The sequence below is a fragment of the Stenella coeruleoalba genome, assembly GCF_951394435.1.
Source record: "Stenella coeruleoalba genome assembly, chromosome: 13".
In the NCBI taxonomy this organism is placed as follows: domain Eukaryota; kingdom Metazoa; phylum Chordata; class Mammalia; order Artiodactyla; family Delphinidae; genus Stenella; species Stenella coeruleoalba.
This window is the reverse complement of record NC_137159.1, coordinates 77,017,175-77,044,476: the sequence shown is the minus strand read 5'-3', so window position 1 is coordinate 77,044,476 and position 27,302 is coordinate 77,017,175. Positions and strand designations below refer to the sequence as shown.

General features: G+C 39.2%; 1 protein-coding gene across 2 annotated transcripts in view; it reads left to right on the top strand.

The window, feature by feature from the left end:
* The window catches only part of GEN1 (GEN1 Holliday junction 5' flap endonuclease), a 30,255-nt gene extending 22,715 nt beyond the window's left edge, over nt 1–7,540 (top strand). For both annotated transcript variants that reach the window (XM_079941169.1, XM_079941170.1), the window contains exons 9-14: nt 234–270; nt 362–442; nt 1,412–1,542; nt 3,038–3,099; nt 4,997–5,137; nt 5,698–7,540. In XM_079941169.1, coding sequence (XP_079797295.1) covers nt 234–270; nt 362–442; nt 1,412–1,542; nt 3,038–3,099; nt 4,997–5,137; nt 5,698–7,016 — 1,771 coding nt within the window. In that variant the 3' untranslated portion in view covers nt 7,017–7,540. The remainder of the gene's footprint in view (nt 1–233; nt 271–361; nt 443–1,411; nt 1,543–3,037; nt 3,100–4,996; nt 5,138–5,697) is intronic.
* Nucleotides 7,541–27,302: the final 19,762 nt, after the last annotated feature.

Here is a 27,302-nt window from a genome sequence, read left to right as displayed (position 1 = left end):
AACTTTCCCCCATGTAGGTTAATAACGTTTCACAAAATCCTTTTCTAGATTCTGTTCAAAAATTAGGCTATCTTAGAAGATAGTAATTTAATAATGTTTCATCGAGAAGCTTGATGACTAGGATACTATACAAGGACACTTTCCATTAAATGAGAAGAGATTAAATGGATGATTTTAGAGTCTATCTAAAATTGCCTGATTGTATTAATAACATGTATATAACTTATTTTCAGGAAAGCTTGCAGTTGTCAGGGATTCCCATTCCATGAGGTAATGAGTAATAATTCAACCGTGTGTTTATCTCAGAAGCTTTTTTTTAAAAGTTTGACATGTCAGTTGCTATTCTCTGTTCTCTTGCTAGGTTATTCAAGAATTCCTTTTGAACAAGGATAAATTGGTGATGGCAATCAGGTACCAAAGACCTGATTTATTATTGTTTCAGGTATCTGAAAATAAACTCTTATTTTACAGTGTGAAGTTGGATACTAGGAAGATAAGAAGGGGTAATCACTTTGACTGATCTGAGAGGAGTTTGAAATAGATGGCTCTTGAGTGCACATGTGTTTTTCAGCATTTATATCTAATCTTCATTCCTTTGCCACACAGTAACTATACTTTGCAGCCCATAAGACAAATCACAATTATGCTGTTCTTTACAAGACACCTTAAAGACCATGTACAGATGTATTGTATTCAGGGATATGTTGGGGGAGAGATGCTAATAACCAGAGAATGTAAAGCTATATATTGTTATTGTATATTATTATGGAAGACAGTATATTGTTATGGAAGACAGTATAGTTTACAAGTGCATTGGGATTTGTAATCAGTGACCTAAATTTAAATTTGGACAGTCCGTCGCTTACCATGTGACCCTGGATATGTGTTTTCCTCAAAATAGAAATAATATTACTTATCCTGTGAAGTCACTATGCAGATTAAATGAGATTATTTATATTAACCCCTACTATAGTAGCTAAAGAAACAGAGTGGCTCAATTAATTGTAACTACTTGTTGCTTGGCTCTACCAACAACAGTAGTGATAATGGCAACCAACATTCATTGAACATTTAAAATTTGCTGTTATATTTACCACATTACGTGTAATCTTCCCTAACTTTATAATGTGTGTGCTGGATTATATTTTACAGAGGGAAAACCTGAGGCTAAAAGAGGTTAAGTAATTTACCCGAATCTAGGAAATATTCTGGCCTTCAAACCCAGAACCCTCACGCTTACATCATTGTGCCATATTGCCTCCTTAGGAGGCTCACTGTTCTTTCTGGGAATATTCTCATTGATACAACTTTAACTAATGTTATCTCTTAAGGAAAAGATAATATCACCCTGAGAGTGCTGTTTGTCTCCAAGAGATAACAAGATCTTGTTTTATTTTTATTATATTTACAGAGATTTGCTCTTGAAAAAATGGAGTGGCCCAATCACTATGCATGTGAGAAATTGTTGGTACTGTTGACCCACTATGACATGATAGAAAGAAAGCTCGGTACAAGGAACTCTAATCAACTACAGCCACTTCGGTAATATAAAGAATTGTATGAATAAGTCCCTGTGTTTTCATTGGAATATCTTATCTAAAATATTCTTCTTAGTATTTTCAATAGTGGGATATATATCTCTTTGTTTTATAAAAATGGAGGAAAGGTCTACTGGAATATTAAAAGCTTATTCAGGGCTTACAGTCAAGATAACATAGTAAGTTCATGCTCTGACACACTTCTCTGCCTCAAACATGTAGTAATAATAGACTATTAAAAGGAATAAATATAAAAAGGTATAGATTAACTAGATAATTATTTCCGTGGACCAGAAAGGGGACAGAAATGTAAAGTGAATGGAGGGACTGAAACTGAGAATTGGTGGCTCTCAGTGAAGGGTATATGATTATTCATTGTACTCTTCTTGAAACTTTTCAAAATAAAAAGTTTGGGGGAAAGTATTAAAGAAAAAAGATAAGCTACAAAGGAGTGACAGTCTGCTAGCATACATCTTTCACGACAGTAGTAGATTCCAGAAGATGATGGAGTAATATTTCAAAGCTTTGACTAAAAATAATTGGCAACCCAGACATCATTAAAATTATTCACTGGTTGGCAAGGCATTTTCAGACATGTGAAGACTAAGAGTTTTCCATTCACAGACCCTCATCAAAAGCACTGTTAAAGGATGACTTCAGCAAGAAGGAAAATGAACTCAGGGGGAAGATGTGGATAACAACTAACAGTGGCCAGCATACAAACTGATAAAACATGTTTAGCTAATTTAATAAATGGAATGGAAAAAATTTGTATATAAATATCTTAATAATGCTTGATGGTCAGTATATGATGATGATAACAAACTAAAACTCCCAAAGTATGCATGTAAACAGTTAAGGGTAACCACTAAAACATTAGAAATACAATCTCTGTCTTTAAAACCAATACATAAAATAAGAAAGTAAAACTATCAAACCGGAAGAATACAGGAAGGTGAAAGGTGGAAATAGCATAGAAAATCTTAATAACCAAAAACACAAAATAAGATGTATGAATGAATCCAACTGTATCAGTAATCATAATAAATGTAAGTAGATTAAGCTCATTATTAAAAGACATTATATCAGATGAGTAAACAAAATTCAACAGTAGTCTGCTTTATAGGTCATGTGCACAATAAGACTATGTTAAGTTTGAAAATAAAGAGATTTAAAAGATTTAACCAGGCAAATATTTACCAAAGTGATGTAGCAAAATTAACAGAAGCAAAAAAGACTTTAAAACAAAAATCATTATTATGGAAAAGAGGAACACTGAATAATAAGAGGAAAACTCTACTGATGAGATCTAACAATTATAAACTCTCTCTTTTAAATAACAAGTCAAAGGAATAGCCATACAATAATTCTTAAAACATTTTTAGAACATTAGTAAAACAATAAAAATTAATGGGAATTGAATTATTCAATCTATAAATTGAAAATTTCCAAATAACTCATGCAATTAAACCTCATTAGTGAGTTGTTTTTTTTTTCAGAATTGTTAAAAACCGAATCAGAAATGGAGTTCATTGCTTTGAAATAGAATGGGAAAAGCCTGGTATGTATACACTTTAAGCAGAATTTATAACATTTGGTCATGTATGTTTAGCAAATATCAAATACATAGGTAAAACATATGTATGTATATAAAAAATAAAGATGAAAATATATCACATACACCAAGGATTAATTTCATAGTTTACCTGTGCTATGTAAACAGCCGTTGACTAATAGTAAATATTTAAAACTTAAGTAATTTTATTCCAATGTCTTAAACTGATATTTCTTTTGTAATTAATGTTTACGGAAACAATATGGAAATAGTTTTGATTTATATTTCTCAAGAAAATACTGCTACAAATGGTCTAGTCGTTGGATTTCATTGTATAGCTGGGTCTAAAGAAACCAGGGCTGCTGAAAAGCACCTGGGGGTGCTCTTCCTCTCCTTTCTTTACTCTGTTTAGTTTTCATGGGAATTTTTTTTTTTTTTTTTTTGGCTGAGTTGGGTCTTTGTTGCTGCGTGCAGGCTTTCTCTATTTGCGTCGAGCGGGGGCTACTCTTCGTTGTGGTGCGCGGGCTTCTCATTGCGGTGGCTTCTCTTGTTGCGGAGCACCGGCTCTAGGCGTGCGGGCTTCAGTAGTTGAGGCTTGCGGGCTCTAGAGTGCAGGCTCAGTAGTTGTGGTGCACGGGCTTAGTTGCTCCACAGCATGTGGGATCTTCCCAGACCAGAGATTGAACCCGTGTCCCCTGCATTGGCAGGCGGATTCTTAACCACTGCGCCACCAGGGAAGCCCTTCATGGGAATTTATAATGGTCAAATTACTCTTCTCTTCTACAGGCAGAAATACAGTGAACTCTGAATTAGCTCCAAAACTGAAGGCAAGGAAAGCACAGATCATTTAAAGGGGAAAATAATACCAAATTCATTTATATTTGGCTTTGAAATTAGATTGTATAATTACATGTGAATGAGTGAGAGAACAGATTTGAAATGAAATGAAAGTTGTAAGTAACTTTGAAGAATTAAGTGATAAAGAATTAGATAAGTCGTTCTAAGCAATAATAGGAAAATAGCTAAAGAATTTTGAAAACTGTTTAGGAACAGATCCACCAACTGTAGTAGATTTTCAGGAAAGACAATGGCATTAACCCAGTTTGGCAGTGCATCTCCTTTGTTAAGAACTGAGGATTGGGTGCCCACTTTCACTTATCCTTGTAGGAGTCATCCCTTAAGGGAAAAAATGTACCCCACGCTACTTTAACTAAGAACTAATTCTAAGTTCACTTGTTTCCATTGTTTCTACTTTAAACTCATCAAGGAATAGTTTCATTATAGTTTGGCTTCTTATGGAGTTTTCCCCTCATATAAGATAAATACAAGAATCTAGTCTACTATTTACATATCTTATTGTAAGTTTACATATAAGCATTCTCATTTTCACTTATCAGGTGCTTGTGAGTCCAGTAAGCCCGGGTGTGTCCTCGAGAGATTGATAACCTTTTAAACAACAATCTGGAAAATAGTGATAGTTTTGATGACCATTTCAATTCTGTCCTTTTCAGAAGCTACCACTAAAGAAAGCCAATGTTAAAGTTTTAGGAAATTGTTTCCATTCTTTATCTGAAATTTTACACTTATTATATGAAATTAAAACAAACTATCCTTATCTAAATAAAGTTTCCTAGTCTCTAAGCTGCTCCTACCATCTCTGAAGCAAGAGAAATTTAAAGTTCTAATTTAAAAGGAACCTCTTTTCAGCTCTTCCCAGGTGGAATAAAATCACTTCTGTATTAGTATCAACAGATTATTAGAATAGCGGTGTTATAAAGCAAGATTTGCATCAATTATCCATTTGTGAATGACCTAGTTGACTTGGTAAACTGAAGTTACCTGGAAAAATGTAATATTTCAAATCTGTAATTAAAGCTGTTTTATTGTATTTTTAATCCTTTAGAACATTACTCTATAGAAGATAAACCTGGAGAATTGGTTTTACAAACAATAGAAGAAGAATCATTGTTTGAAGCAGCTTATCCTGAGATTGTTGCTGTTTATCAAAAACAAAAGTCAGAAATTAAAGGCAAGAAACAAAAAAGTAAGTATCACATTTGATAACTATTTAGGCTGCACACAAATATTACAAAAGAGCAACCTGTCTTATTTGAATCTATCTTGTCCAGATTTTGCTGAAAGTTCTGTAAAATCAAGAGTAAGGATTGTACTTTTTCTTCTTTGTCTCGACACAGTTTGCTCTAAAATCTAAAAGCCAAGAATAGACCATTCTGCTCTGAGTCTGCTAACTTAACTGACTGTTAGTAATTATAATAACCACTTATTGAGCAACTAGTATATATAACATATTTTGGATTATAAATACATTTTCTTTATTTCCCAGAACTCAGTGAGGAACTTACAACATTATTTTATAACATGCCACTCAATTATAACATTGTTTCCAAAATACAATATTTTATAATATTTTATTAATAATTATTTTGTTATAATTATGTATAACACAATTTTCAGGAATGCTCTGAGACAAAAGGCAAAAATTGATCATACAGAAGATTTCTGATCTGAGCTTTTTAATTTGTTTACCCATATTAGGAGAATAAAATAGATTTTAATTGTATTATATATTTCTTTTTCTTTCAGGCATGAAAACTAAGTCTAAAGGAAACAGTTTGCCAGAATCTGATGATATGATGACTTTGCAATCACACATGACTTTAAAACCCACATGTGAAATCTTTTCTAAGCAGAATTCCAAGTTAAATTTGGAAATTTCCCCTGATTCTACATTACCGCAGGAATCTACTGTGCCATTGAATACCTTGCTTTTACCTGAAGATGCTCCCTGTTTGAATACACAAGAACAGTTAATATCTTCTCCAAGACCTGTGGCTGTGCAACAAATTAAAGCTGTCAGTAAGTCTCTGATTGCAGAATCTAGTCAACCCAGTACCTCATCCCTTAATATATCTGCAATTGCTGATCTGCACTTGAGCACCATTGACTGGGAAGGTACTTCTTTTAGTAATTCTTCAGCTATCCCAGGGAACACTTTTGCTCATGGTGTAAAATCGGAACTTGAAACAGCTATCCCTGATAGCTTTAAAAATATTACAGAACAATTGTCATGTGAATCAGAATGGTGCACTACAAACATTAATAAACAGTTCGATTGGGATCTTCAAAAGACTGATCCTGAAGAGCACCTACTCTCTGGCATTACTGATTTACATCTTCAGGATTTACCTTTAAAGGAACGAATACATATAAAATCATCATATCCTCAGAATAATGTACAACCAGATGATGATCTGAAAACATTGTCCCTACTTACTGTACAAGAACACAGTATTGCTAATAGTAGTTCTGAGTGTCTATCACATCTTTCCAAAGATTTTCTAGGAATTCATTTGCAAAATGAATCTAGAAACTGTAAAGTCCTAAAAGGAAACCAGCTGTTTCCAGAAAACTATAAAGCAAATACTTCTATACCTTATTCTGTCAATAACCCAATAGTAAAGACCTCCAATGTTAGAATTGGACCACCAAATACTGCTTTAGATTATAGTAGAAAAGTTGATGGGCAAACCACTCGGAAAACTGTAATGAAGAAGAGTGTTTGCCTTGACAAACATTCCTCTGGTGAAGAAATTATCCCAGAGTCTGGGAAAGCTAAGTCCACAACTCAAAAAATGAAGCAGAGTTCTCAGAAACATAGCCCAGCCCAGTTCAAAAAAAATGATGCCAACAAACTGAGTAACCCTAAAGCACATATTAAAGAAACTGAACAGTGTGTCCCGCCTTATAAAACAGCTGGAAATGAAGAAACCCATTTCCAAGATGCAGCAAAATGGTCTCTGAGTTTTCTACAGTGTCATAAGGAAAAAGACGTCTCTGGTACCTGTTTGGATAGTCCTCTTCCTTTAAGTCAGAGATTAAAACTAAGGTTCCAAAACACCTGAAATTAAATTTAAAATATTCAAGTATAACTTAGTATTCTAGTACTGTTGGCATTAGCAGAAGCAGAAGGAAGGTATCTAGTTAATGTATAGTAGAAAAATTTAACGTGATTCTATACGTTGTGAGACACTTGACATTTTAATCAAAACTGTAATAAAAAATGTTACCTAAAACTTTGGTTTTAAAAGACGATTCTCTGCAGTGAAAACTTCAGATAATGTATATTTTTATAACATACTTTTTTCATTAAAAAAATATCTTTATTGATTATTCTTAAGTTATATCCTTAAAATGTTAGTACACTACTAGAGGAAATGCTCCATTCATTTGCTCATTTTTACTCATTTCTTCCACAAGCCCCTAAAGCATTTTTTGATAGTCCAGCTTGTTCCCAAGGGATAACTCTTTATAATTGCCTGCATTCTCACAACATATTCTGTTGTGCTTTTCTGAGAGTTATATTTGCTTTCAATGTGAAGATACTTTCAGCTGCTCTTCCAGTTTCAGTAATCTTATTCTGTTTTGTGATGGACAAAAAAAATGGAAAAGGAGGTTGATGATCAATATATATAGTGAAAATCATGGTTGTGGTAGCTGAATAAACTGAGGAAATCTACTTCTTACATATCCCCAGAAGTCCACAGGATGCCAAGTGGAAAAAGATTTGGAAAATAGAATGTATAACCAGAAGAGGATTAGGAACTTGCTCAGGGTCATACACGTAATTAATAGTGGTATGGGAACCAGATTTCTTGCCTCTCAATTCATTGCTTTTTCTGTTAAAATTTTTCTTCGATAGCACTTTTTTCTTCCCCTTCTGTTTTAACAGTGCATCTATACAATATCAACTACAGCACCTCCAAATATTAAGCTATTCATTTATTTATTTAGCATTCAAAAAGTCTAGAGGGAACCCGATTGGAAAGATAAAAGTAAAACCGTTGCTACTTGCAGATGACAAGATCTTGTGTTTATGAAATTCTGAGGAATTCACTAAAAACTATTAGAACTGATAAATGAGTTCAGCAAGATTGCAGGGTACAGGATCAATATATAAACATCAGTTGTATTTCTATACCCTTCTAATGAATAATACTAAATGAAATTAAGGAATTCTTTTTACAACAAAAAGAATAAAATACTTTGGAATAAATTTAACAATAGAAGTACAAAATTTTTACTCTGAAAACTATAACATAACGTCGAAAGAAATGAAAGAAAACCGAAATAAATGAAAAGACATCCCATGTTCGTGGATCAGAAGACTTAATATTAAGATGACAATACTCCCCAAACTAATTTGCATATTCAATGCAATCCCCATCAATTCTGGCTGATTTCTTTGCAGAAACCAATAAGCTGATTCTAAAATATATACGGAAAATTAAGGGATACAGAATAGGCAAAACGATCCTTAAAAAAAAAAAAAAAAATGGCAGGACAGGACTTGCCCTTCCTGATTCTGATTTCAAAACTTACCACAAAGCTACAGTAATGAAGAATGTGTTGAATGGCATAAAGGTAGACATATAGATCAGTGGGATAGAACTGAAGGTCCAGAAATATGTCCTCACATTTATGTTCAGTTGATTTTCAACCAGGGTGCCAGGACAATTCAATCGGGAAACAATAGTCTTTGAGCAAATTCTACTGGTACAACTGAATATCCACATGCAAAAGAATGAAGTTTGATCTCGACCTCATACAATATAAAAAAACACACAAAAATGGGTCAAAGACCTAAATGTCAGATCTAAAACTATAAAACTCTTAGAAGAAAACATTGACATAAATCTTTGTGACTTTGACTTAGGCAAGGGTTTCTTAGATATGACACCAAAAGCTCAGGCAACAAGAAAAAATAAATTGAACTTCATCAAAACCAGAAACATTTGTGTTTCAGGGGACATCATCAAGAAAATGAAGAGACAACCCACAAAATGGGAGAAACTATTTGCAAATCATAAATGTAATAAAGGGGCTTATATCTAGAGAGACTCATGTAAAGAACACTTACAACTCAATAATAAAAAGACAAAAGTGGGTAAAATATCTGAATAGATATTTCTTCAAAGAAGACATACAAATGGCCAACAAGTGGATGAAAACATTCTCAACATAATTAGTCATCAGAAAAATGCAAATCAGAACCACAAAGAGATGCCACTTCACAACAAATAAAATGGCTAGAATCAAAAAAACTTAAAGTGTTTGGTGAGGATGTGAAGAAATTGGAACCCTCATAACCTGTTGGTAGGAATGTAACATGGGTCAGCCACTATGGAAAAAGACTGTTGGTTCCTCACATGGTTAAACATAGTTACCACATGATCCAGCAAGTCCACTCCCAGGTGTATACCCAAGAGAAATGAAGACACACCCACACAAAAACTTGTAAACAAATGTCCATAGTGGCATTATTCACAATCGCCTAAAAGTGGAAACAACACAAATGCCCATCAACTGATGAATGGATATACAAAATGTGGCATTTCAATACAACGAAATATTGGCAATAATAAGAAATGAAGTGCTGATACATATTACAATGTGAAGTTAGAAAACATGCTATGTGAAAGAGACCAGTCACAAAAGACCATGTATTACATGATTCAGTTTGTATCAAGTGTTCCAAATAGACAAATCTGTAATATATAGAAACAAAGTAGACTCATGGTTGCCAAAGGCTGGCAGGGAGGGGAGGTTGAGGAAGGAGAAGGGAAATAACTGCTTGCAAGATGGGTTTTGGGGGGAGTGGGTGATGATGAAGATGTTCTAGAATCGATTGTGAAAGTTTGAATATACTAAAATCATCGAATTCTCCAATTTAAATAGATAAATTCTGTGGTATGTGAATTATATCACAATAAAGCTGTTTTAAAAACAAAAAGAAATTGTGGAGAGTTTTACCTGTCCAAACTCTTTAATATCTAAAATGTATATAGTCTAACTTCACTGGCATATATGCACTGCCATCATTATTGTCTAGATTTGAAAATAAGTGCAGAAAAGTGAAGAGATTTCTTTTCCCAAGACTGGAGATGGAATTGTGTTTATCTAGTATTTATTTCATTATGCCATGTTGTAAAATTAGGATCAAATTTGGAATACATTTGAAGTTTTGTGCTTTTCTGAAGTTATGATTTTGGGTATTTTTTTGAAAATTCTACTAAAAATATATAAAATACTTTGAATCAAGTGTAACATTGTTTTAGAAAAGTGTCATGTCTGCAGAGCACTTAATGTATATAAAATCTTACTGGGCAAGGAGAGTACTAAATAAAGGCAGTCAGTCCACTGCTCTCAAGAAACCCACCTATTCTAGCTGAACTGATATGTTTTCTAAAACCTAGTGATTTTTTGTATTGTTATAAGTGTATACCTTTGAACAACGTGGAGGATTAGGGGCACCAACCCTTACTCCCCACCCTGCACAGTCAAAAATCCTTACAGAGCTTTACAGTCGGTCCTCCATAATTGCAGTTACACATCCCAGACTCAACCATCCACAGATCATGTAGTACTGTAGTATTTATTTATTGAAAAGCATTTCGCCTAAGAGTGGACCTGCGCAGTTCAAACCTGTGTTGTTCAAGGGTCAACTGTATTTACTTTTAAGGTAATACTTCTGTGTGGTTAATTAAAAAGGTGAAACAGTACAAAAATACAGAGAGTGAAAAAGTCAATCTATCTTTAATGCTCAGACTCCAATTCTTGCATCTAGAGGCAAATACAGTTTCTAATGTCTTGTAGATCCTTCCAGAGGTGTTCTGTACCAACATATTAATGTATCTTAGAAATTTCCCATGTCAATAAATATGATGTCTCACTCTTTAATGACATCAATATCCCTACGTGTGTATCTGCGCAGATGCCTAGAGCTATACAGTAGATGTGAATGTCATGTTTGATTTTAACTGTTGATAAATGTACAATTGAAACATTTTTAAATCTCTAGGGCTAACTAAACTATTGAAATTCAGATATGTGAACTAAATCATATGAAGGCTTTTAAAACTCATATATGACTTTGCTGTAAGCTTCCTCTTTTAAAATTTTCCCATATGCCCTTAAATAGTTAAGCATAATTGTAAATGACATGAATTTACACATGAAAATAATAAATTTACTTTGAAGACCTGACGTTAGAAAAAGCTGACAGTATGGCTACCAAGAGTGTTATTTCTGTGGTAAAATCACATTTTAGAATTTGACCAGTTTTGAACTAGTACCACGTATTTTTAGTAATCTCAATTTTAAGTGCCCATGTAATGTAAGTTTTTAATTTTTCGAGGTATCATGCTTTTGACATAAATTGGACATTAATTACTTCGTAGGTGTGTGTACAGCTCTAAGTTCTGAGGTTAGAGTTGTATAAAGACCCAATACTCTACATTGAAGGGGATGAGTATGAAATTTTACTTTGGAGTAATTAATTTTGTTTTGAACTGCTCACCTGATCCCACACCCAGTCAATTTATGTTCTCAGAAATAAACCTAAAGACTCGATTCCTTTTTCACTGACTTTTTTTCTTTTTTGAAGTTTAATTTACATACAATAAAATCCACTCATTTTAAATGTAAAGTTTGATGAATTTTGGTAATTGTATACAGTTGTGTAACTTCCACCACAATCAAGATATGGAAAAGTTCCATCACCCTTAAGTTTCCTTATGCTCCTTAGCAATTAATCCTCTCTCCCAAGCCTTGATCCCAGACAACAACTGGTACTCTTTTCTCACTATGGTTTGCCTTTTCTAGAATTTATATACATGGGACCATACAGTATATAGTCTCTGTGTTTGACTTTCTACTTAGCATGTTTTTAAGACTTATCTATGTTGTCTATATTAATATCTTGTTCCATTTCGTTGTAGAATAGTATGACATAATATTAATATACCATATTTTTTTATTCTTTCATCAGTTGATGGAAAAATAGGGTTGTTTTCACATTTGGGCTATTATGGATAATGTAGCCATGAATATTCAGATATAGGTCTTTAGGTGGACACACATTTTCATTTCTTTTGGATAAATATCTGAGAGTGAGATTGCAGGTTCATATGATCAGCATATGTTTAATTTTTTAAGATACTACCAAACTCTTCCAAAGAAGCATTGTGTTCCCACCATAGGGTTTTCAATTATGCTAAATTATCACCAAAACTTAATATTGTCAATCATTTTCACTTCAGTCATTCTAATTAGTGTATAGTGGCATCTCATTGTGGCTTTATTTGTCTTTTCCTGATAACTGGTGGATTAATTATCATGTGCATATTGGTCATTCATATATCTTCTTTTGTGAAATTTCAATTCTTTTTGCCAATTTTTAAATTGGGTAGTTTGTCTTCTTGTTATTCAATTATAAGTGTTCCTTATTTTTTTCTAGATACAAGATGTGTTTTGCAAAAATTGTGTCCCTGAGTCTGTCATTTTAACTGTGTCTTTCAAAGAGCAAAATATTTAAAATTTTAATGTCTACTTTATTAATTTTTGTTTCCAGTGGCCTATTTAAGATATCTTTATCTAACCTAGTGTCCCAGATATTACTTCTGTTTTCTCCTACAAGTTGAATTGTGTTTACCTTTTATATTTGGGTCTGTGGTTCATTTCAAGTTAATTCTTGTGTACAATGTGAGGTAAGCATTGAGGAAAATTTTTTTCCCATACAGATATCCAGTTGTGCCACCATGATTTGTTGAAAAGACATCATTTCCCTCATTGAATTACCTTGGCTCCTTTGTTGAAAATCAATGGACCATGTAAGAGTGGGTCTATTGCTGACGTATTCTTTCCATGGATCTGTATGCCTTTCATCACTCCAATACCACACTGTTTTGTTTTGTTGGGGTTTTTTTTTTGTTTTTTTTGTTTTTTTACATCTTTATTGGAGTATAATTGCTTTACAATGGTGGGTTAGTTTCTGCTTTGTAACAAAGTGAATCAGTTATACATATACATATGTTCCCATATCTCTTCCCTCTTGCGTCTCCCTCCCTCCCACTCTCCCTATCCCACCCCTCCAGGCAGTCACAAAGCACTGAGCTGATCTCCCTGTACCACACTGTTTTGATTACTGTAGCTTTATAGTAAGTCTTGAAATCAAGTACTGTATTTTTGTTCATTGCCTGTATTTTTTTGTCAAGATCACCAACTGACCTTCGTGTTACTAAAGCTAATAAACAATTTACAGTCTTAAATTTAACTTTCTGTAGAATTTGGGACTATTGAACTTCCCTCTTTCTTGAAAATTTCTGTTCTCTTGTTTTGCATGTCAACACTGCCTCTTGGTTTATCTCCCACGTCCTTGGCTATCGTTTTAAACTCCTCATAGGCTTAAATATCCATGCTCGTTAAATACTTGTGTTCCTTCAGTTCTCTCTCTGGCTCTATTCTCTCTAGATATTTTCTATACTCACGACTTCAACTGCTTATGTGCTTATGACTCCAGATATAGATCTTTGGCCAAAGCTTCTCTCCTACTCTATAGATCTGCCCATTTTACCAATTTCTGACATCACCAGGGATGAGTACGGTAATAGAGATGACAGAGGCTCTGAGGTGCTCAACACCCCTAACCCGGGATGTAGTTCCAAGCCTTGCTGTAACTGGTTCCTAGTTCCAAGTGAAGTCATTTGGGTAGTGTACGTTCATTCAACCCAGAAACATTTATTCAGAGTCTAATGAATAAGTATTACACACATCAAATGCCAAGGGCTGCCAGGAAAGACAAAGTGGAGTAAAGCCCGATTTTTACTTTCAAGGAATTGAAGCTAGAGCAAGGTAGGGCAGTGTGGTGTATTTGCATCCAAGAAAAAACTCTATTGGCTAGCAGAGAATTGTTAAATGAATGCAGTAGGCAATCAGTATTACAGGAATCTTCCAGAGGAGGGAAGATTCTTTTAGCAAACGAAAAGAATTTGGGCTTTGAAGTATAGGCAGCAGTATGATTGGCAGAATTGGAGCAGCAGAAGATATTTCAGTGGATGAGGGAATAACTTGAAGTAACCTTGACATAGATTAAAGAATAAGAGTTGGCATGTTTAGGGAATGGTGAAAAAAATCTTTCAATTGTGGAGTTATTTGGAACTCCAGTCTCTAGAGAACAAATTGCTATGCAGGCAAAGGAATCACCAGGAACTGGGGAGAAGTAATGAGGAATCTGGAGCAGAAAGCAAGCTAGGCTATTTTAGGGCAAAGAGAAAAAAGAAATATAGCAAAGAAACTGACCAGGATGCTAAAGGATTCTGAGTGTATAAACCTCATATAAAAGTTTATGTGTGTCCTTTTTGACCCACCTCCTAGAGAAATGGAAATAAAAACAAAACTAAACAAATGGGACCTAATGAAACTTAAAAGCTTTTGCACAGCAAAGGAAACCATAAACAAGACAACCCTCAGAATGGGAGAAAATATTTGCAAACGAAGCAAAAGACAAAGGATTAATCTCCAAAATTTACAAGCAGCTCATGCAGCTCAATATCAAAAAAACAAACAACCCAATCCAAAAATGGGCAGAAGACCTAAATAGACATTTCTCCAAAGAAGATATACAGATTGCCAACAAACACATGAAAGGATGCTCAACATCACTAATCATTAGAGAAATGCAAATCAAAACTACAATGATGTATCACCTCACACCAGTCAGAATGGCCATCATCAAAAAATCTACAAACAATAAACGCTGGAGAGGGTGGGGAGAAAAGGGAACCCTCTTGCACTGTTGGTGGGAATGTAAATTGATACAGTCATTATGGAGAACAGTATGGAGATTCCTTAAAAAACTAAAAATGGAACTACCATACGACCCAGCAATCCCCCTACTGGGCATATACCCTGAGAAAACTATAATTCAAAAAGAGTCGTACCACAATGTTCATTGCAGCTCTATTTACAACAGCCAGGACATGGAAGCAACCTAAGTGTCCATCGACAGATGAATGGATAAAGAAGATGTGGCACATATATACAATGGAATATTACTCAACCATAAAAAGAAACGAAATTGAGTTATTTGTAGTGAGGTGGTTGGACCTAGAGTCTGTCATACAGAGTGAAGTAAGTCAGAAAGAGAAAAATAAATACCATATGCTAACACATACTTATGGAATCTAAAAAAATAATAAATGGTTATGAAGCGCCTAGGGGCAGGATAGGAACAAAGACACAGATGTAGAGAATGGACTTGAGGACACAGGGAGGGGGAAGGGTAAGCTGGGACAAAGTGAGAGAGTGGCATGGACTTATATTACTACCAAATGTAAAATAGATAGCTAATGGGAAGCAGCCGCATAGCACAGGGAGATCAACTCGGTGCTTTATGACCACCTAGAGGGGTGGGATAGGGAGGGTGGGAGGCAGACACAAAAGGGAGGAGATATGGGGATATATGTATATGTATAGCTGATTCACTTTGTTATAAAGCAGAAACTAACACTTTTATTCAAAAAGAAAAAAAAAAGTTTTTGTGTGGGTTCATCAATTCACACACATTAAGTACCAATGGTGCACCCAACCTGCATAGAAGGGAAGGAAAACAAGGACAAGGAATTTTAAATCACTGGGCAAGGGACTTCCCTGGTGGCACAGTGGTTAAGAATCAGCCTGCCAATGCAGGGGACACAGAATCGATGCCTGGTCCGGGAAGATCCCACATGCCGTGGCGCAGCTAAGCCCGTGTGCCACAAGTACTGAGCCTGCACTCTAGAGCCCACAAGCCACAACTACTGAGCCCGTGTGCCACAACTACTGAAGCCCATGCACCTAGAGCCCGTGCTCCGCAACAAGAGTAGCCCCTGCTCGCTGCAACTAGAGAAAGCCCACGCAGAGCAGACAAAGCCCACGTGGAGCAACAAAGACCCAATGCAGCCAAAACATAAATAAATAAATAAATAAAATATATAAAAATAAATAAATACATCGCTGGGCAAGGGGAAAGCTAACATTTCTTGAGTACCTACTATGAATGTGCAAAGTAAGGTTCCTTACAAGATTTTTTATCCTCTCAACAACTCTGTAAGGACTGTATTGCAGTATTTTGTGCCCCCAGAACGTTGCAGAGTTTGATTCTTTACTTCACTAATTCTTATTTACTGATCAAGACTCAGTGTAAACATGGTCTTCTCTAAGAAGGGTTTATATAGCTTCTTATGGATCTCTACTAGTTCCTCTACATATCTAAGATATTAGCTATAAGGAGTTTTGTGTTGATTGATTTGCATTTTTGTCTCGGGCACCAGGCTGTGAGCATCTTGTATTTCTGAATCTGTAGCATTTAGCAGAGGGGCTGGCATAGAAAGCGTTCAGTGAATGCGTGCTGATTGCCTGGTAATGAATCCAGGGTCTTAGTTCTTCCACTGACTGTGGAGAAAGAGCAAATCCATTTGGGTGGTTCCTTGATCACTGGTCCCCTTTAGTCATTTTAAGATGCCATGGTGAGATGCCTTGCTTTCTGAAGGTGGGGGGCTAAATCACCTGCTGACTGTTCCTGTTGTGCTTGTAGCACTTAGGGTAAAACAGCTTAAATAATATTACTGAAGTCAGCCTCCTTTCATCTGCAGATTAACGTGGCGACGTTTATCACCTTCTTAGCCATGAAAAGCTTTTATCAGGCTCAGCTAACAGCTCGCATTAGCCTCTTGCAAGGACTTGCCACATTGCCTTTAACCTGAGATGCTGCAGAGTCAGCCCAAACACTCCAAAATGTGGAACCTTGGCAGGTGATTGCCAGAATAAATAGCTTATTTAGCCCCAGACCAGATAAATTCAATAAATTGTCTGTTTGGCAATGGAGGGCAGGGTCATCAGCAAGGTAGGCTGACCCTTCTGTGGGCAGAATGACTGAATATTTTGCTAATATTTGGAAGAATTCTTTTTGTAAGCACTAGAGCAGAACTTCTGTAGTGGGGATTAAGTGTCTGGGCTCCCTCAGCATTATTCTGTGCCAAGACCTGAAAAGGAAGATCTTGACCTCCCAAATGGCAAAAGGTGCCTGTGTGTTTAGAATTCTCTGATCAAAGACCTAATGAATGAATTCTATAGTGTTTGCATCATCATAACTTGAATCTCTTCATTTACCACTCAATAGATGCCTGCCTTTCAGCTGTGAATGACGTCTAAAAGGGCTGTCCTTTGACTCCACAAACGAGAATGAGTGATTTATTCACCATCCATGTGAAGATAGACTACAAATCCTTTGCCTTTTTGTCTTGTTTTGTTTTAAACCAATACTGGCTACAGGAACTGCTCCAAAGTAATTATTAAGGCTTAAATCATTTACATTTTTATTAAACTGAGAATGCTGATTCTGTGGATGCCAGATGCCAGGAGGCTTATTTTACAGGGTTGTGTCCAAAGACAGACGTCTCTCATCCAGGCCCTGTGAAGGCCCCACGACTTCACAGCTGGGATAGTTCTACGGGAGGTGTCAAAGGACTCAGTACAACCAGGTTGACATCCTGTGAAACAGACCAAAGGACACTCTCTTTAACCCGAGAGGCAGTGGTCTGAGTAATTGTCCTAGTTCTGAAGGCGACTAGCTGCCTTGGGCAAACCTTCCCAGGCTTCACCTTGCTTCTCCTCTTGTAAGTGGGAATGATGTTTCTGCCTCTCTTTGCCCTCATTTATACACTGAGGACAGATGGCTTTTGAGAGACATATCTTAATGTATAAATTTAGCATTACTGATTTTGAAATGCTAAATCCATTAATGGTCCACAAATGATGGCATTAAAATGTGTTCCACTATAACCTGTATAATTTGTTTTGAGAAGGCAATTGTCTCTAGTTTACATATGAAGAAGAGAGAGGCAAAACATATTGGGCAGTAAAGAGTGTGAGGAGGTTCACACAGTGATGCAAAGTATTAGTGAATCTTGGAAAAAGAGAAATGACGTATATTGCTTGTTTACTATTATGCCCACCCACTTTACTGATTCTTCAAATTCCTCCTATATGCCCCTCAAAAACTCTGAAAGGCAGGCACTTTTATCCCCTGTTTATATATGAGACTAAGAGAAACTAAGGAATTTATCCGAGATCAGAATCTATGAAACAGCAGGACGAGGATTTGAATCCAGAGCTAGTATAACTCCAAAGTTTCTTTGGCAAAAATTAAGGCTTCTGTATACTCCACATTTATCTAAGTCTGTATCACTTTTAAAGAAACTGTCCATCAGAGAGGTGCAATGACTTCTACTAATCTTATTTATAGGCAACTGGCCACTAGGTCAGAGTAGTTCAGAATCCCAGAAAAGCAGTATTGTGAACATTCAAGACATGATCACAAAAGTTACTTTAATTTTCAGAATTAAAAAATAATTATCACAGTTAACACTTGGGGAGGTTGGGGATTTTTGTATGTGAGGAAAGAATAGCATGTGAGGGACAGGCAGGACACCAAATATCCCAGAATTTTTGTCCCCTTCCTTCAAAGCTCTAACCACTAGGGCCAGATATCCTCTAGACGAGGTTGTCTGCAAGTTCTCAGTAGAGCATTAATTAAGAGTGTCTCCTTTTTAGCATTCATCTCTGACTTGAATCATCTTTGCACGGTGCCTAAAATGGGCCAGAGGCCCCATGATAATCAAATCAGTTAAGCACATTTTTCATGAATCTTGAAAGCAATCGAAGGGAGTAAAGCAACTCGCCTGTGGTCACACCGTTAGTCCAAACATCTCCTCCCAGTTGTATTGCTGCCTCCAAAGGGCAGGTACCATCATCTGTTGCAGGAACTCCTAAAAGCGCCTTCTGATTGATCTTTGCTTCAAAGCACTCACTCCCTTCCTTCGTAGTGCACACATCAGCCAGATAAATAAAATGCAAATCACTTTCTAACAGCCCTCCTGCAAATCTTCCCATCCCTCTCAGTCTAAATTCCACAGTCCTCTACAGAGCCTGGAAAGTCCTCTGTGGCTGACCCCTGCTTGGCCCCCTAGCCTGTCTCCTGCCTCCTTCCCCTAGCTCACCTGGCTCCAGCGCACTGGCTTTCTTTTGTTTTCTTTCTTTCTTTCTTTCTTTCTTTTAATTTTAACATCTTTATTGGAGTATAATTGCTTTACGATGGTGTGTTAGTTGCTGCTGTATAACAAAGTGAATCAGCTATATGTATACATATATCCCCATATCCCCTCCCTCTTGCGTCTCCCTCCCACCCTCCCTATCCCACGCCTCTAGGTGGTCACAAAGCACGGAGCTGATCTCCCTGTGTTATGTGGCCGCTTCCCACTAGCTATCTATTTCACATTTGGTAGTGTATACATGTCCATGCCACTCTCTCACTTCATCCCAGCTTCTTAAACCCATGGAACTCATTCCACATTCCAGCTCCTGAAGCTGCTGTCCCCTCTGCCTGGACTTCTGGCAGATCTCTGGATGGTAAGCACCTCCACACCATTCAGCTAGAACTTGTGTGACCACGCCAGCTGAGTAGCGGCCTCACCTCCCCACTCCAACCCCACTATTTTCTTCACAAATAATTAGATTTTGTTTGTCTCATGTCATTAGAGCAACAACACAAGAGAAGAAACTTTGTCTTGTTCTTTGTTATATCCCCCGAGCTTGCAGCAGCGTCTAACACGTAGTGGGCATTTAATACATCCTTGTTGAATGAATGAGTGGATGAAGTTAACATTTGAACCCAAATCTTCCTGAAGCCAAAGCTCAAGCTTTGACCACCAACATGCTGCAATTTTTTTTATCATATCATCATTTTATTTCAAGAGTCATCTTCTTATACTTTTCCCCTAACTGTCCTCATCCAATCGACACCACCCCCCCCCCCGCCATTTTTAGCTGGAAGGTTACATATGAAATAAGTGATGTGCTGCTTATATTTACCTGAAAATGCAAATGTTGCAATCTGAACTCGAGGTGGATTCAGTCCTGGCGAGGCATGGTGCAGAGCACACAGGAATAATACCCGGTCCTTCTCTTCAAGATGTTTATAACTTAGTTGTGATACCAGACTCTCTGTTCTTGAAACAACAGGTTCTACAGATAAGTGCGGGGTGAAAGGAGTGGCGCCAGAATGCGGAAGTGAGTGGTCAGCAGGGACCTAGGTGGTCCTCAGAGGCTCCCTAGTGGTGAGTGACTTGATAGGAGGCTTGAACGGCAGATGCGGTTTAGAGCTGGGGAAGGAAGGCTGTCAGGTTCTTGGATAAGGTGAAGTCAGGTGAGTTTGTCCAGGAAGAGCCCGTAAATGATGTGTTTTAGGGCATTCCAGGCTGGACACATTTGTTAGATTCTTTTATGTTAAAAAAACCCAGTCACCCATTACGTACAAGTACTATTTCATGAGAAAAACAAGGCCAGCAAGGGAAGAGGAAAGGAGAAAAGGGAGTGAGGTACCATGTTCCTGACTTAGGATGGTGGCGGGGGACCAGGACCTGGCACACGGTGTCACATAATTATTGGCTCTCTTACCCCTGAAATTCTCCTCTGTAAGATTTACCTGGAATTCCATTCTTTCTCCAGAAATAAATCACCAACAGGGACTCATATGAGGAAGCCACATTTTGGGGGCAAATGGAGGGAAAAGCTGCTCTGCAGTATGATGTGTGCCCAGGTAGGGGCTGCACAGAGCCCTGGCCACTGGCAGACGCCATCCAAGCGTTTCTCAGAGTGCCACAGCTGCCCCTCATGAGGATTCCCCCTCAGAGGGGACGCCCCTCCACCTCCAACCATGGCTCCCAGTGAAGTGTAGATATGGAGATCCCTGAGGACTGGGTCAGCAGCTGGTGAAGACAACTTACGATGCCCAGAATTAACATCCATCCATCCATCCATCCATCCACTTATTCATTCAACAAGCAGATACTCTATGCCAAGTACCAAGCAAATTGCAGGGGCTATAGTAAGGGTTAGACAGTTCCCTTGAGGAACTCATGGTCTATCCACAAGGAAAACCATATGCAGTTAGTGTCTTAACTGTCTACTCAGGTCAGAGTTGAATGAAATCCAGGCTCCGCTACAAAATCACACCAAACCAAACCAAAACACTTCATGAAGGGAAAAACCATACGTAACATTTTTTTCTCTCAAGCTCTTCCCAGAAAGGTGATAACAGAAGATTTGGTCCCAACAGGGCCACAGACAAGGGATTTGCATTTTAAAGTTTGACAGATATTTATAGGCCTTTCGATCTCCTTTCTCCCCTCTACCCACCCACCCCCAGGCTTGCCTGCCTTCCCCACCGCCAGTTCTCTACACTGTCCCAGGTACAAACTTGAGAAATGACGACTCCAGGCCCAGAGGTTTCTAGGACATGTGCCCTGGGTGCTAAGCTCATACTCAGATTATAAATAAACCTCCTATTTATTGAATACCAGCTATATATTGAGTACTTTTCTTAATTTCTAATCCCCACAACCTCCCTGCAAGTTTTGTTATTTACCGTTTTTGTTGTTGTTAAGGGAAAAGGAAAACGAGGCTCAGAGAGTTTAACTAACCTGCCCCAAATCACGGATAAGAAGTAATGGCGACAGAGTTAAAACTCAGGTCTGTGCATCTCCAAACCTATGACATTTTCATGAAGCCGGCCCGACTCCAGTCACACAGCCCAGTTACGGTAGGCTACTTAGCTGAGCTCCTTCTTGGAAAAGGTTATTCTGCGCTCCAGTTTTCTTGCTGATGTTATTCTGGAAACAGCCCAATAAATGTCACAATTTGATTTACTCGGGACAAACTTGCAGCTGTCTTCCTTTGCAGCTCTTCTTGGGCTCTGAGATTTTTCCTTTCCTTCTTCTACTCGTCTTTCACGCAGGCCTCTGCAGCCCGACAGCTGCACGGCTCGCTTTGGAACCGTCCTCTGCAGGCCCATAGGATTTGCTGAACAGAGCTGCCTTCGGCCCCAAAGAAAGCCTGTTGGAGACAAGCTCAGAATCTCAGACCCTTACTTTTTTGCAGCTGGAAAGGATCCTGGAAAACATCTAGGAAACAGAGGTTCCGAGAATAACTCATGCGAGGTAGCTGGCGTCAGATTTATGAGAATACCTGCTATGTATTTGCTATGTTAAAAGGGAAAGATAAAAGAGACAAATGACATGGACGCCTCCACGTGCTGGGGGCTTTGTCTTATTTAATCTCCACTACAACCCAGTGAGGCACAATTAATTATGATCCTCATGTTACGGGGGAGCCCTGGCTCAGAGAAATAACTGACTGAAGGTTCCACAACGAGTAACTAGTGGAAGTGGGATCTGAACCCAGGCGATGGTAGGACTGTACAGAGCCTTCCTTTCCACGGCAGGCGGTGGGATGTGCTGAGGAGCCCAGACAGTATCCTGGCTGCTCCTGTGCTGAATTCAGAGCAAACAGCAACAGGACAGAGATGAATGCCATCATTTCGTGGATTTCTCGGGAAGTCAAGTCTAGACTGAGGTTACCTGGTGTTCACCAACCACCACCTGGGTGGTCTTTTGACCAGTAAGGCCTCGCCTGGAAACAAGGACCACTTGCCTACTTGCAGCCTCTCCCCAGACTTGCTGAGACTGTCTGCTACAAATCAGAAGGTTCTGCAAGTTCCCTTCCTCCTTGGAAAATCCATCCCCCACCCTCAAAGAGGAGGCCTTAGAAGTGCCAAATTGGGAGCCATAAGAAAGTTGTCGCTAGTGCCAAGTCTTCCTGTCGAGGTTGAGAGATCAGGTTCAAAGCTCAAGCCGCAGCTCCCCCACCTTCTCTCCCCATCCTGTCTCGGATCCTGAGAGGGGACGCGTCTTCCCTTCCCCCACTGCAGTTCCTGTAAACGCCTCTGGATCGTGTTGTGCTGAGCTGCGAGTCAGACGGGGGGTCTGAGGCATCCTCTCTGCTCTCTCCAGATAGATGCCATGGCAGAGGCTCCTGGGACAGCTCCTCTCCAGGAAGAATGGCTACAGAAGCAGAGATCTCCATTCCTGAGCACCGGGGTAGGTTCTGGTGCGGATTGGGCTGCTCCTAAGAGAGCTCTTTTCTGCATACTCGCACTGACTCTGCAGCTGTGGGTCCCAATGTTCAGAACAACATGGGTAGGAGATGACGCTGGTCCAGCGGCTTCGAATCTTACCCAGCAAGCCCTGGCTCAGCCCCAGCTGCTCTTAAGGTACAACTCACAACCCATGTCTCCCAAAACATTTTTCTTGGCCATCCATCCAGGCTAATCTCCACTCTCCTCAGAAATGAGATACACCCACACGTAACTATCAGGAAGATAGACTGTCATCGGTGGCATTTAGTTGTGCGACCGGGGACACTTTTGACCTCAGTACGTAAGGAAACTTTTCTGCATCTTGGTATCACCCATTCTGGAGGAAAGAGATGACCTGCTAATGACCGTGTTACTGATGGCCCTGGTTTGGCATCATTTCGCTAGCTTGCAGTGATAACATTTGCTAGCTTGCAGTGATGATATTTTCTCTTTTCAGAAAGCACTCAACATTGTTATCAATCCATCCAGTAGCTCTTAGCCCTTTTTCAGTTATGCCAAACCTATAAAACTTTTTGAAAACTTTTACCTACCAGTAAACTTTACATGGGAACATACGTGATTATTATTGCGTGCTATATTTGACACCCTGAAGCCCATCTCTGACGTCTATCACACTGCTAACCTCTGTTCTAGAGAGAGAGCATCCTGGTCCGGGGACCTCGTCTGGTTCCTTGTGTGTCTCCAGAGTGTACTGGGGTTTCTGGTGCATAATAGATACAGTACTTGGGAAATGTGGGTTGCAAGTTGAATGAATTAACTGATCTGGGAGTGAGTTTGTGAGAGCAATGCTGGCTTGGTGATAACCCCATGAAGGAGACCATTGCTCTGTTGGCCCAGTAAGAGTGACATTAAGTGACACTGTGCATAGCTCAAGGGTAGTCCCCAAGGCTGCACTTGGGTGGAAATGAGAGAGGGCAGGACAAACAAGGTTGACAGCATTGACAAGGGAAACACCTTGGGATGGCACGGACTGGAAGAGGTGCCAGGTGAGTACCCTGGGGATTGCAAACCTCCAGACCAATAGTTCTCAAATTCAGCCTTCTTAGGACTTATCTGAAGAGTCTGTTATACAAACAAGCTGTTGGATCCCACCACCATAGATTCCGAATCAGGTGGTCTTTGGATCACACTTAGAGAACCACTGCTGTAGATCAGAGAAAGATGTAGAGGCTGAAGAAAGAAAAGAAGGAAAATAATGTTGTTTGGGGCACAGATCCATTCACCACAGCACGATAAGGATAATGAATTTCTCTCTCCCTCTCTTTCTGTCTGTCTCTCTCTCCTTTACTCTCATTCTATCTCCTTCTTTTAATCTGCTGCAGCTATAAAGAGCTTTTGAAAGTTTATGACACATTGCCCAGAGTGATCAAATATTAGCCTGCAGAGTTTTTTTTTTTTTTTTTCCTGAAATCACCGCTCTGGCAAAGGCTGGTCACTGCGCAGGCAGGAGCCACTCAACAAGTTCCTCACGTGGTAACAGGGAGAACAAGCCTACAGAGACCTCCACTTTGGCTCCCACGAGGGGAAACCAGCAGACCCACCCAGGACATGAGCTGTTTTTTCGAGCTCTGTTTTTCAGGGGCTTCTCCCCGAATGACATATAACGAGAACAGAAGATGCCAAGGCTGCCTCTAGCCATGGATTGTGGGAGGCCCACCACAGCTGGCCTCCCAGAGGCCCAAAGTTGATCATTTGCACCTGGCATTTCCAAATGCAGCTTCCCAGACTGGAATCCTCAAGCTGCGGGGCGAGGACCCATGGAGCTTTGTGAAATATGGATGTCTGGGCCTCACACCCTTGAACTCTGGCTCAGAAGGTTTGCGGTGATCCCAGGAACCTGCGCTCTTTTAAAACCACCAGGTATTTTGGATGGGCCACCAGATTTGGAAACTTTAGGAGGACTCTAGCACCACAAAATCTGTTTCAGTCCTCCAGCCAGCTGAGATCAAAAATTCCCATCCTAGGGCTTCCTTGGTGGCGCAGTGGTTGAGAGTCCGCCTGCCGATGCAGGTGCATGCCGGGAAGATCCCACATGCCACAGAGCGGCTGGGCCCGTGAGCCATGGCCGCTGAGCCTGCGCATCTGGAGCCTGTGCTCCGCAACGGGAGAGGCCACAACAGTGAGAGGCCCGTGTACCACCCCCCCAAAAAAATTCCCATCCTAGATCTGGTGTGGATGCCTCCAGGCCTTTCCCCTATAATCTCATTTTAAAACCCAGTTCTGATGTCACTTTTTTCAGGAAGCCTTCCTGGGATGTCCAGCTGAAATTTGTTATCTTCCCCTTCTCTCTCCTCCATGGCACATTTCCAGTGTCTTTAATGACACTTTATAGCATGACCCACTCCTCATATGACATTTGTCCACCAGTGCTGTGCAATGAAAATATAATGCCAGTCACATACATAATCTTTACTTTTCTAGTAGCCATATTTTGCTTAATGGAAATAAATAGGTAAAATTAATTTTAATAGCATGTTTGATTTAACTCAATATATCCAAAATGTCATTTCAACAAGTAGTAATATAAAAATCATCAACGAGATTTTTAAAATCACACTGAGTATTTGAAATCTGGTGTGTATATGACACTTAGATCTCATTTCAGCTTTGCTTACATTTCAAGTGCTACATGTGGCCACATGTGGCAAGTGGAGGCCATACTGGGTAGCACAGTCCTGGTTCTTTGAGGGCAAGTCTGTGACTTTGCCTCTGGGTCTTCAGAAGCAGTCTTTCCCCGGACCCAGTATAGGAGCTTAGAAAGGGTCTGAGTCCATGCAAATACAAATTCCTCCTGGACCAGATCCTTTGGCTTTGTGTGTGTTTGTTTGTTTGCTTTAAGGCACAGTATCTCTGTAGATGAGAGTGGTTAACGGGTACATCCGGAAAGGGGAAAGCTATCCAGAGCAGGTTTCATTTAAGAGGACTGAGTATTGGGAGAAACCTGGGGGAACAGGGCATTCATCAAAGGGAGCAGAAAAAGGCAGTGGATCCCAAGGGGTAGATACCAGGGTAACTTCTCCATCCTGCACTGCGGGATCCAACCTAGCAGAATCGGGCGATGGTGGCTCTGAACCATATGTTCAGTCTCCTTCTGCAGGTTCCCTTGAGCTGCCTGAAGAACACCACCTGCCAGAGGATTGGATTGAGGTGTATGTGGTCAGTTAAGTCTCTAAAAAAGAGCTGCAGCAAGAACGTGTTCTCAGCAAAGATGACTTCTGAAAACACATTGAGCCCGTTTATACCTTGGCCACAGGCTTCCCAAGAAATTTCACTGGCTTACCTCATAGTTCACTCATAGTTGGGTCAGTTAAGAGAACGGGCTACCACTTCTCTCCAAAAGGAATTACCTCCAAGCCAGTGCCTACAGATACATGATCATAGCTTCCCAGGAAACAGATATGTCCTGAGGAAATCAGAGTTCAAGCCCCTTTCCCTAGATCCTCTGAGTTCAAATAATCCATGTATAGAGATACAGGGACTGGAGTTCGGTACACCCGCCCACTCCCTCCAAGCTGCTTGTCACTAGCAGTGTAGTAAGTTTCAACCAGGCATCTAAGGAAGAACAAACCCTTGGTTGGACCATATCGTTCCTAGGTGAGGCTTGGGATATGGTAGCAAGAGCCCGGCCTTTGGAGAGGAACACTCCGTTCTCCAAATGCCAGCCCACCCGTTTATTTGGAACATCTATTGTATTAGAACTGTTCATTTGTACACTTCCTAGAAGGGCTTTTCGGTGTTTTATGCAAAGCACCGTAACAAATGGTTAAGATCTTGGCCCACGAGCCTGTGACTTCCAGCAGGTTACTTTTCCTCTTTTAGCCACAGGTTTTTCACTGTGAAATACGGGTACTAACAGTCCCTACCCCCTAGGGTTGTGTACTGATTAAACCAGGAGATAAAGTTCTAGTCAAAATATATGGAAAGTGCCCCATAAAATTTCATAATGATTTGAAAATTCAACCCAACATGAAACAGGACAGTTTAATGTAGAAAAATGAGTTTAAAAGAGTAGAGAAATGGATATTTTCAAGCAAGTGGGCACTGAATACATATGATTACTGCAGTAAGTGATGGGCATCTGAGGGTAATTAGAAGAAAGGAAGCCTGTCGTCTTAGTGTTCAGCTTACAGTCTAGTCCAGTGGACTGTACCACAGGAGGATAGCCTTGTGTTAGCCCATGTAGCACCCACTATTAACACAATAGAGGCCACCACCACGGGGTTGACTTGTAGTCAGAGTAGACCAGAAAAAACACTTTGCCTCTGGAGAGGCAATGGGATTGCACCACTCACCCCAGGCAGGAAAGCTACACCAGCCC